At 35.2% G+C, this 12516-nt stretch overlaps 1 protein-coding gene across 4 annotated transcripts in view; it reads left to right on the forward strand.

Moving 5' to 3' along the window:
• Window positions 1-12516, forward strand: part of ABCB1 (ATP binding cassette subfamily B member 1) — a 206351-nt gene that overhangs the window by 120622 nt on the left and 73213 nt on the right. For all 4 annotated transcript variants that reach the window (XM_053609089.1, XM_053609086.1, XM_053609088.1 and 1 more), the window contains one exon: window positions 5722-5846. In XM_053609089.1, the coding sequence (XP_053465064.1) occupies window positions 5722-5846 (125 nt within the window). The remainder of the gene's footprint in view (window positions 1-5721; window positions 5847-12516) is intronic.

A 12516-nucleotide genomic window follows, 5' to 3' on the forward strand; every position in this document is an offset into this window, starting at 1 on the left:
TGACAAAAATAAAAAGAGAAGACAAAAATAGCCAATGTCAGGAATGAAGCATGAGATATCACGACTAATCCTGCAGACAGTGGAAATGTAGGAGAGTGCTATGAACAACTTTATGCTCATAAATTTGACAATTTAGGGATTGTCCTTGATAACCACAAATTACCAAAACTCAATGAAGATGAACTAGATAATTCAAATAGCCTTATGCCCATTAAAGAGATTCAATTTGTAACTTTAAAGTTCCTGAAAAAGAATTCTCCAGGCCTAGATGGTTTCATGGGAAAATTCTACTAAACATTTGAAGAGGAATTGACATGATTTTATATAATCACATGCAGGAAAAAAAAAAAGAGGAAGAAACACTACCCAACTCATTTTATGAAGCCAGTATTACTGTGATACCAAAACCAGACAAAGGCAATACCAAAAAAGAAAACTACAAACCAATTCCTTTCATGAACTTAGAATGAAACTCCTCAATAATATATTAGCAGTCAATGAAATCTAGCAATATACGAAAAGAATTATATATTGTGACTAAGTATCATTTATTCTAGCTATACAATTCTGGTTCAACATTTGAAAATCAATCAATGTAATTTACCACACCAGCAAGCTAAAGAAGGGAACCTATATGATCTTTTGACTATAACTCCCAGCAAGTTAAGGGTGGAGGGTTGTTACCTTAACTTTATAAAGACATCTGCAAAGACCTGTTATCTAATATTGTGCTTAATGGTGAAAGACGGTTTTCCTCCAAGATTAGGAATAAGACAAGACTGCTCTTACTACTCTTTTTCACCAAAGCACTAGAACTTTTAACTACTGCAATAAGGCAAGAAAAATAAATGAAAGGCATAAAGATTGGAAAGGAAACAATAAAATTTTATTTATAAATAGCATGATTTATCATGTAGAAAATCTCAAGGAATCTATAAAAAAAACTCTCCAGATTAGAAAGGTTACCGCATACCAAATCAACTGTGGTTTTACACACTGACAATGAACATACAGAGACCAAAATTTTAAACTCAGTATCATTTGCAATCATTCCAAATAAAATTAAATACTTTGTATATACTTAACAAGACCTATGTGGGAGTTATTCACTGAAAATTACTAAATGCTAGTAAGAGAAATCCAAGGAGACTAAAGAAATGGAAGGAGACTTATGGTATTCATGGATTAGAAGATACCACATAGTAAAGATGTCATTATAAGAATTCCAGTGAGGTTGTTCTGTAAACATAGACAGGAAAGCTTATTCTAAACATTTATACAAAAAGACACATGTCCTAGAAGAGCGAAAGCAATCTTGACAAAGAAGAATAAGAATAAAATGGGAGGAATAAGTGAACCTAATATTAAAGCTCATCATTTAACTATAGGAATAAAGATGTTGGTACTGGTGGAGGACTGACACATAGATGAATGAAACAATAGAGAAAATCCAGAAATAGACCTGTGCACATATGCCTAGCTAATTTTTTTTTTTTTTTTTTGAGACAGTCTCACTATGTTGCCCTCGGTAGAGTACCATGGTGTCACAGCTCAAGCAACCTCAAACTCTTGGGCTTAAGCACTTCTCTTGCCACAGCCTTCCAAGTAGCTGGGACTACAGGCACCTGCCACAATGTCCGGCTATTTTTTTGTTTTGTTGTAGTTGTCATTGTTGTTTAACTGGTCCAGGCCGGATTCAAACCTGCCAGCCTTGGTGTAGGTGGCTGGCACCGTAACCACTGTGCTACGGGTGCCAAGCCAGCCTAGCTAATTTATAACAAAGGTGCAAAATACTTCAGTGGAGGAAGGACAACCTTTTCAACAAATAGTGCTGGAGTTAAGAACAGCAACAACAACAACAAAAACAGCTAAACTTGATGTTTATATAAGTATTTACTCAAAATGGATTACAGAATAAATGTAAAACATAAGCCTATAAAAGTTTTAGGGAAAAAAGTAGAAAATATTTGAGATATATAGTCCTGGCCAGGGTTCTTAGACTTGACATCAAGAGCATGGTTCTTAAAAGAAAAACTTAATAAATTATACTTAATCAAAATTTAAAACTTTTACTCCGTGAAAGCCCGTGCAAAGAGAATCAAAAGACAAGCTACGGACTGGGAAAGGATTATATGCAAACTGCATATCTGACAAAGAACTAATATCTAGAGTGTACAAAAGAAGTCTCAAACCTGAGCAGTGAAAAAGAAAATCCAATTAGAGAATGGGAAAAAGACATTTCAGGAATGAGGTAGGTAGACAGCAAGTAAACACATGTGAAGTTGTTCAGCATCACTGGCCATCAGTGAAGTGTAAACTAACCACGTTAATGGCTGTCACCACACATTTATCAGAATAGCTAAAATAAAACATAATGAAACACCAAATGCTGAGAAGAATGCAGGCAAATGGGATCACTCATGGATTGCTGGGGGGAACTGCCATGGTATAGTCACTCTGGAAAACTGTTTTGCGGTTTGTTATAAAATTAAACATACAACTATCCTTCAATCCAGCAACTACATTCCAGGGTGTTTATCTAAGAGAGAAGAAAATTATGTATACAAAAGTTTATGGCAGTTTCATTCATAATAGCCCCAAACTAGAAACAATCTAGCTCTCCTTCAACAGTTGAATGGTTAAAGAAACCTGGTATGCATGGAATACTACCCAACCATAAAAAGGAAAGAACCATTGATACATGCTGCAACCTGGATGAATCTCCAAAGAATTATGCCGGGTGAAGAAAAAATAAAATCCCCAAAGGGAGTTATAGAGCACACGATTCCATTTATATAACATCCTCAAAATGACAAAATTGTAGAGATGACAACAGGTGCGTGGTTGCTAGTTTCCTAGGACTTAAGGGTGATGGGGAGAGGAGGTAGAGACAGAAGTGACTGGGGTTATAAAAGGTAATATGAAAGACTCTCATGTCTACAAAACCAATTTAAAAATCGGTGGTATGCTCCATACTGTAGTCCTAGCTACTCAGGAGGCTGAGGCTATTTGGGAGGCTAAGGCAGGAGGGTCACTTGACCCCAGGAGTTTGACGTTATAGTGCATTATGATCACACCTCTGCACTGCAACCTGAGCAACAGAGCTAGACCTGGTTTCCAATAAATAATTATTATAAATAAATAGGGTTTTATAGCACAAGAAATCCTTGTGACAGAACTGTTGTGCATCATGACTGTGGCAGTCACAGGAATCTTCACAGCTGGTAACATTGCTTAGAACTAAATACACATCACACATACACACACACACACACACACACACGAGTGCATACAAAACTGGTACAAGTGAATAGCACTGATGGATTAGATCAATGTTAAATTTCTGATTTGGATATTGTTCTGTTTCTAAGTTTCTAAGATGTTAGCATTGGGGGACACTGGCAGAGGGATATATGGGTCTCACTGTATTGATTTGTACAACTTTGCATGTGGAGCTACAATGATCTCAAAACAAATTTTTTTGAAAAACAGCTCTTAAACTGATCTCAAAACAAAATCTACATTGATTAATGAAAAATAACATAAAAATATAGATCAAAAGTCCTATAGTGGGGTGGCTCCTGTAGCTCAAGCAGCTAAGGCGCCAACCACATATACCAGAGCTGGCGGGTTTGAATCCGACCCGGCCTGCCAAACAATGACAACTACAACCAAAACATAGCCGGGCATTATGGCGGGCTCCTGAGGTCCCAGCTACTCTGGAGGCTGAGGCAAGACAATTGCTTAAGCCCAGGAGTTTGAGGTTGCTATGAGCACTCTATCCAGGGCTATCGCTTGAGGCTCTGTCTCACAAAAAAAAAAAAAAAATTCCTATAGTGGTCCAAAATATTGCTTCTGAATATGTTACTTTGAATAATATAGAATTGCCTATGTCAAACAGTTTTTAACTTACAGAGAAAACAATTGCATATGTCTCAAACTAATGCCAGTTAGCCTTAGTAAGAAATTATCAGCCACTGGGAGAAGGGATAGGTTAGTGGTACTTTACACAGTTTTATGTGAGTAATTGTAACAATGGAAGTATTAGCATTTTATTATTTTATATTGTAGTAAAGTGGAAGTTGGCTTTTCATATCCTTGAGAATAGGTTTGAAGATTTTTTTTTTCCCTTCACATAGACTTGTTTTCTTGACAAAACATTTAATGAAAAGTTCACTATATTCTTGTCTGCTTATAATTAGTGGAAGGTCACAGAAGGAAAAAGGAGACAGATTTGTTGAGTCACTGCGTACTTGATATATGTGGTATTAGCATTAAATTAAAATAGCATATTTTTTGAACTCCTAATTTAAAAATATTTCTTAGTAATCTTCCTGTTTGCTGCTTCCAGTGTGGGCAATTGTGGCACTATGACATTTCAAGAGTAGAGAACTGTTGCTAAATCACGTTTCTGTGAGCCTCCTCTTTTCTGCAGACCTGCTTGTCAGGGACGGGGCTAACCACTCTAACTCAGACCGAGCACTGTGACTCACCGTGGCCAGGCAGCCCTCAGAAGATCCCTTTGAGAAGTCAGGAGGGTCTAGTGAGTCTGTGGGATATGGTTCCAGGCACTAAAATGACAGATACATGCAGTGTGGTGTCTGCACATAGAATATAATATAATCCATGTTCATTTGCTTTTATTCACTCATTCCTGTATCTATTATAGCTCCTTTTCCTTTCACACACAGAAAAGGAAGAAATGCTCTGTTAAAAATCAGAACACCTTTGAGCTTTTCATGCCAGGAAAGAGTACACTAATGTTACATAAACAAGTCCACAAATGCCTGTGAATTATTTATTGGAAGAATGTAATCCTGTTTAATCAGAATTTTTAAATCAATTGGTTGTGCGGAATTGTAATTTGGATGAGTGACCATTTGAGCATTCCAAGTACAAGCAGTAACCTTAGTCCTTTGCCCATGCCAATTGATCTGGCTTTCATAATAGGGTCCTCTGGGACCCAAGTTCACATGTGGGTGACTGTAGTAAATCAAAGAGATTTACTACAATGGATGTTAATTCAGGCTTTGAAGTCTTATGAACTCAGCCTTGCATCTGAAATGTCACCCTTATTAGCAAATTACTTAACTTCTTCATGCTTTCATTTTCTCACATATAAAGTGAGGGAAATAAAACCTACTTCACTGTGCAGTTGAGAAGACCAAATTAGAATATAATGTATCCGGTACGGTTCCATCCGCAGAATAATGCTCACAAACCAAGAGAAGGACTAAAGAGCATCCAGGAACCAGATCTTCCTGGCTGGCTGCAAACTTCTTTTTGCCCAAGAGCCCCAGCAGAGGAAACTCTTTGCTTACCCTGACCTGTGTACCTTCTCGAAGTGCTGTCACCACGGGTGCTTGGTCCCTTTCATTCTTCAGGCCTCCCACCTACACACTTCTGAACAAGGGAACCAGGAGCAATTGCTGTGTTGAGCGCACACACTATTTTCTTCTGCCCGTTTTCTGTATTTGTTGATGATTATAGTATAGTATATCTTTCTTTTCTGAAATTGAACATCTCCCAAAAGTTCCAGTTGTATTTATTTGGATGAGGATCTATGAATTTTTGAGTGGAAAAATAAAATTTTCAAGTCATCTAATTTATTATCAACCATCTCAATCCAAAAAGAATTTGAGTCATATTACATAGCAAATATACTTTTTTTTTAGCAAATATACTTTTTTAAAAGTAATCTGAAATTGTGTTTTTAAACAGATATTATCTTCATTTACTGATAAAGAACTCCATGCATATGCAAAAGCTGGAGCTGTCGCTGAAGAGGTCTTAGCAGCTATTAGAACTGTGATTGCATTTGGAGGACAAAAGAAAGAACTGGAAAGGTTTGTTTCTTCTTTATGTTGATAGAAATGTTAAACTTTATGCCAAATTCGTATCCCTTGAGGTTGACTGTGTTAATTATTAATATTTTATCTGATATAGATATACAGGGTGGCCACAAAGTTCGAGTGTAATTTAAATTTAAATTACACACGAATTTTGTGGCCACCCTGTATATATTTTAATGGGTATATGATTGTGTAACTAATATTCAGGAGAAATTGCAATCTAATTGTTCTTTTCTATGTCTGCTAATTCACAGGATTTTCTAGAGTTCTTCAGATAGGCAATGACATAAAAATTGTTTCTTAGGGCCAAATATATTTTATATCTCTGATGGATTTTTTTTTCTGCCTATCAAGTTAATGTTTAATTCTCCAAAATAGAATGAATATTTTACATAAGATCTATGGGGTCATTTTAATCTGTGGTTCATTCTCCCTCTTGCCCAAGTCTCTCTACTCAGTTGAGCTATGCTCCATGATTTGGAAGAAAAAAATATAACCAAAAACCACATTTGTACAAAAGTTCAAAATCTTTTCTATTATGTATTTAGTATTATTCTTGCAACTGCTCCTTTTTATTATATTTCTGAGTATATAAATAGTAATATTTTGAAGTTTATAATATTCATCAGATCTATTGATTTTCAAATGTAACAGACTTTATTTAAAATTGAATATAAATTATAATACTCTCATACAATATTTTAATGTTATAAATATGTGTATGTTTTGAAAATAGGAAAAAATAAACTATGTTATTTCAGGAGTTATACACTGGGTAGAAATGAAGACAAACCAGAGGATTTTTGTAAGTCATAGTAATAGTTACCTCTGGGGAAGATGAAAAACTGCAATAAGACCAGAATACATGGTGGGGTTCCAGAACACTCCGTGGTTCTGGCAGTGCTCTGTTTTTTTACCTCAGTTGCTCTCACGTGATTATTCACTGTGTAATTATCTTTCCAACTGTACATATGTGTTTGAAATACTCTTGTTCATATGATAGATTTTACACCCACAAATATATCCTTTGAGAATAATTTGTGTTGGCTAAGTGCCATGGTTCAAAGAAAAGTAGTATCTATGTTTTAATTAAATTTCTGCTAAGATTTTTGCTTTTGCTTTAAAATGCACCTGACAGATAAAATGAGAAAGTCCTGCTTCATGGCTGGGCAAACATCCAATCAAATAAAGCCCCTGTTCTCATGGAGCTTAAATTTGGACAGGGGAAGGGAAGGGTACAGACAACTCAAATACATGAATACCTAATATACATGTTGGGGGTAAATATTATTTGGGGGAAATAAAACACTCTTGAGTCATATCAGATACTGTTCAAGGAAATAAAATACTCTCTCTTAGAAAATAATGGGACTATTTAGAGAAGTTATTCAGAAAAATCCTTTGTGATAAGTTAATATTTGAGTTGAGACAGGAGGAAATTTTGAACTTGAGATTCTTTTTCGGTTTTCTTTTTTAGGTGGACCAGAAAAAGTCTATGCCCAACAGCACAGGGAGGCAGAGTTTACCTACTTTTGCCTAGTTGCTGAGCTAGGGAGAAAGTATCTCCTCATAAAAATCAAAATCTCAAGTCTGACCCCCATGTGAGATTGGGGTCTGAATTTATACTACTCTGTGGACTAGAAAGCTCTCCTAAAGCTGGAGATTTCATGTTAAAAATGAGTTCTGGTCCAATGATGCCAGAGTGTCTGGTAAAATAAATTAAAATTGGCTGAAAATTAATGAATTAAATGGCGAAATGAAGAAGGTAGAAAAAGAATAATAAAACGAGAAAAAAATAATAAAGGTAAGAACAAAAATTAATTTAATAGAAAATTAAAGGCAAAAATGCAGAGCATTGACAAATCCATAAACTAATTCACTGAAAAGGCTGTTAAATAACTAAGTATTTTGTAAGTTTACTCAGGAGTAAAAAGAAAAATGAATAAGTAAATCTTGCTGGACATAAAAAACAATCTAGTTTTAAAATTATAGTTCATACCAATAAATTTTAAAACACTGGTGAAAAATATAGGTTAAAACCTTCACTTAAGAAGAAGAAAGCCTGAATAAACCAATAATCATTAAAAGAGTTGAATTCAAAGTTAAAAACCTCCTCCATCTTCCACTGCCCCCACCCACAAACAAGCAAAATCCACCAGGTCCAGATAATTTTATAGGGAAGTTCTACCAACACATCAAGAAAGTGATGGAAAAGATGGAAAAAGAAATGTTGTAAGTTCATTTTATTAGGCTAGTGCATGTAACTTTGACACCACAACCAGACAGGTGTGATATGAGAAAAGAAAATGAAAAGAGAGTTCTACCTAAAATGTAGGTGCAGAAATTCCAAATAAATTATTAGTTAAACGAATTCATGTGAAAAATATCATCAGACTTTTAAAATCCTGAATGTGTTGGCTTTATCCCATGAATTTACAGATGATTTAATATTATGAAATCTGTTAATATAATTAGCAACATTAACAAATTAAAAGAAATATTTTATTTGTATAGATGGGGGAAAAGCATTAATTGTGTATGATTCATGACAAAAACTGTTAAAACTAGGAATAAAATAAAGTCTTAATATACTATATATTCCCCAAAGGAAATAAATATATTTAATGTTAAAAGCATTTTAACACTTAAAATAATTAATAAGTGCATACAATTTTGTCTGTCAGTTAAAAAAATTAAGAGCCTAGTATGTCTGCTAGCATCAATTCTATTTATAATTATACAAGTACTAGATAATATGACCAAGAATACGTGAATAAGAATAATAAACAAAAATAAAATAAAAAAGAAATACAAACTCTAAGGATTGGAAAATAGGAAGCAAAACAGTCATTATTCATGGATGGTGTGATTGCCTACATAGAAATTCTAGTAGACTGTACAAGCTAGCAGGGTACAATAAGATCTCTGGGTACCTATCATTATTCAGAATAAATGGCATCCTGTAAACTATCAATGAGCAATTAGAAAATACAGGGTGTCCATAAGGTGTTTGTGGGCACCCTTGTATACAGTATGTTCCTCTGTTCTGAGTTGTACACGTTGCCCTCACAATTCATTGTCTCTGAAATTGGAATAAATCCAGCAGTCGGTGTTGTCTTACAATTGCTGTAGGTCTGGATTGGAGTCCAATTCTTCTAGGTGGGATTTAGGTTTGCTTTTGCTGTTCACAAAGGACACTACTAACCTGGGACCACCATATGTTAAATTCTGTGTCTATGAGTTTTTGACTATGCCATTAGTTTGAATTCAGACTCATATGAGTCCTGCCTGGGTTAATATTCTCAGAGGAGATTGTTTTTCATTCCTTTAGTTAGTTGGTGCCCAGGTTGAGACCTATAAGTTCTGCTGTTCCTTTCCATGTGCACATGTGTTATTATGTTCAGGCTGTAGCCCTGTGGGTCCTAGTTGTATACTGGATGTCCTGTTAAACTTTTCTTTTTTCTTTTTTTTTTTTTTTTATTGTTGGGGATTCATTGAGGGTACAATAAGCCAGGTTACACTGATTGAAATTGTTAGGTAAAGTCCCTCTTTTTAATGGCACATAAAATAACATGATAAAAGTACTTACCATTAGTGACATCTGAAATTTGAGGAACATGACAATATTTTTTAAGGATGTTATTAGCAACAAAACCCAAAACGATGTATGTGATGTAGCCTGCATAAGGGGGAAAGGACATTATGAAAGTCAAGTCCAGGGTGGCACCTGTGGCTCAAAGGAGTAGGGTGCCGGCCCCATATGCCAGAGGTGGTGGGTTCAAACCCAGCCCCGCAGAAAAAAAAAAAGTCAAGTTCAATATTCATAACTAAATAAGTCTGATAATTTTAGTTTACTAAAAGTTTAAAGGAACCTAGATTTTTTCAAGGAGCTCTTTAATTAGATACATAAAGATTTGTCCTAGAGAAGATGGCAATCAAGTTTTAATGGTAAGAAAATAGGCTTACGCAGCTATATTAAGAGACTCATTTAATGTGTGGAATCATTTCCTTGGAAGATAATGAGTTAATTAAATTATCTTTGAAAGGACATTTTCCCCTGGGAAATTGAGATTAGTTTTGCCTGGGGATCATGAGTGGTCGGTCACAAGACTACAAACTGGTGGACTTCCAGGTTGGCCATTTATTAAAAGTTCATTCATTCAACAAATTTATCCAGCACCTACTGCATGGCTGGCACTGTGCTAGGCTCTCAATTTTCATTCATGAATCAGAAATAGAGGATATTGACCCTTGAGGGATCCTCATTCAAAATAATAAAATGGATAAAAAGGGAATGAAAGGAGGAGGGAAGATACAGAAGGAATTATCAAAAAAAATGAATTAAATTATAGATTTAATGACATGCTCTGAAATCAAAGAGTGTGGTCATGAATAGAAGGAGTTTAAATATGGTGGTCAGGGAAGGCCTTTTGGGGGGAGGTTCCATCTAGGCTGAGATCTGAGGGATGAGAAAAAGCATGCTATAGTGGGGGTAGGGATAGGATGGGTTGGAAGAAAATCTTCCAAATTTCTGAGGTGGGGAAAGACTCTGGTATGTTCTAGAAAATACAAGGCTTGTGTAACTGCAGCTCAGTTGAGTGAGGGGAAAATTGGGATGGGGAGGGGCAAAAATATGGGGATGGTAGGCCCTGGTGAAGAGTTAGGACTTTATTCCATGGGCACAGGGAAGTGACTGAGGGTATTAAGCAGGGGTATGACCATCCACGTTATGTTTTTGGATCGTTTCTTCCTATAACAGATCTGGTGAATGAATGAGAACATTCAAAACAGGAGGCTGACAAGGTCGTCCAGGCCAGAGGACTTGTAGTGGCTTGATCTAGAGCAGAGGCTGGGAAGGGGAGACTAGTACCTAGATTTAGGATATAATTTGGAAGTAGAATTGGTAAGACAATTCTTAGATCAAACATAATTTAGTTTTTTCTACAGTTTTTCTCCTTTCCTTTTTCTCTACTTCTACAAAGATAAGTAATCAAAGTCTTGATCTTCCTCTTCAAAGTAGTAGGTACAGGAGAAAGCTGGCTGTTTTGAAATGGAAATTTAACCGGTAGTTAAAATGAATTTAATTCAATAATAAAGAATAGTTTTGTGCTCCTTATTTTAAAAACATTTTTCTCTTTTATGTGTGACTGGCAAATATATTTATCTATTAGTATTGATTTCTATTTGCTTAACCAAAACTTTTCCTTTCTCTTGTAAGTAGATACTTACATCATTGATAAATATTTTCATGATATTTAATAATAATATTTTCTAAATACCAATTTTTAAAAATATAACTTCAGTTCATTTTAGGAACTCATACTTTAATTGCCATTTCTATATTAAAACTTTTAACGAACAAATGACTTTAATATCCGATCTTGTATGTGTGACATTTGTATTGAAAAACTAATCAAAAGGAGTATTGTTTACATGTCCTCCTTCCTTACCCTTTTCTTTCCTTCATTTATCTTTTCTGGTATCTAAATGATTTTCTTCTTTTTTGTTGCTTCTTCCTGTGCAAGTGTTTCCTCTGGCTGCATAAGACAACATCATATTGGTTTCTACACTAGTCTTGGTAAGCAAGAACTGAAATAAAGACGATAACAAAATATAAGACATGTGCATTGAAATTGCCTAAATGTAATCGAGTGTTATTTATGCCTCATAGCACATTTCACCTCAGATTGACTCATAAAGTGGGAGATGTATCTATATAGCTATATAAATGAAATATCTATGCTGATAATGATATAATAGAGATTTATCAAAAATAAAACATGTTTCTCAAAAATAATTTTTTTCAAAGATTACACCTGGCAAGTTGGGGACTTACATTTTGAGGAGTAAAAACTCTAGTATAGTGTGTTAATATTTTGGCACTATGAAGTTCTGCTTAAATTGGTCTTTAGCAGACATGCTGTCAAGTAAATTTCATGCTTTTGTAACCAGTAATATAGCTGGTAAGAGTAGTCCTGAAGACAAGAAGGATGCATGCTTACATCTAGGGCAGGGCTTGAATGCTAATGTACGTACTTAGTGGAATGAATCCTCTAAAGATAAGTAATACATGCATAATACTATAATATTTATATAGTCATGAACTTTGTGGATCAAAGACCTCAAAACTTGAATTCTGCGTGGAAGTAAATTCTTCCATTTCAACCGTTATGAATTCCGTCTTTCTGCAAGCCAGTGCCCTGAGTTCTGCAGGGAATTGTAGTTAAGAAAATATAGGAAGATTTAAAGCTTAATTATAATCTGTCTCATTTCTCTAATAGTTTTACCTTGGTTCTATATTTGCAAAATTGCTTATTTTTCTTTAAATCTGCGCCTCATTAGTTTACCTCCACATCTTTCTTTTTAAGCAAAATAATCTCCTGGGATCCTTTGAATGAAGGTAAAGTTACAGGCACCATCTTCTTCAGCTTTAGCATCAGAAACTGACCACTCTCTGGGGATTTGAAAAGCACAGCTGAATTATCATTTGGGAGTAACCTTTCAGTCATTAGAACTGGAGAAAGAAAGCCTGTCAGTGGACTCTGATGTTGTTCCCGTGGGTTTGTTTGCTTACTTGTCTTTGCCCCCTTTGTGTAATTGCCTAGATTTGCACTAAGAATGGGTGGCACCTGTGGCTCAGTGAGTAGGACACTGGCCCCATATA

The sequence above is a fragment of the Nycticebus coucang genome, chromosome 11 (assembly GCF_027406575.1).
Source record: "Nycticebus coucang isolate mNycCou1 chromosome 11, mNycCou1.pri, whole genome shotgun sequence".
Taxonomy (NCBI): domain Eukaryota; kingdom Metazoa; phylum Chordata; class Mammalia; order Primates; family Lorisidae; genus Nycticebus; species Nycticebus coucang.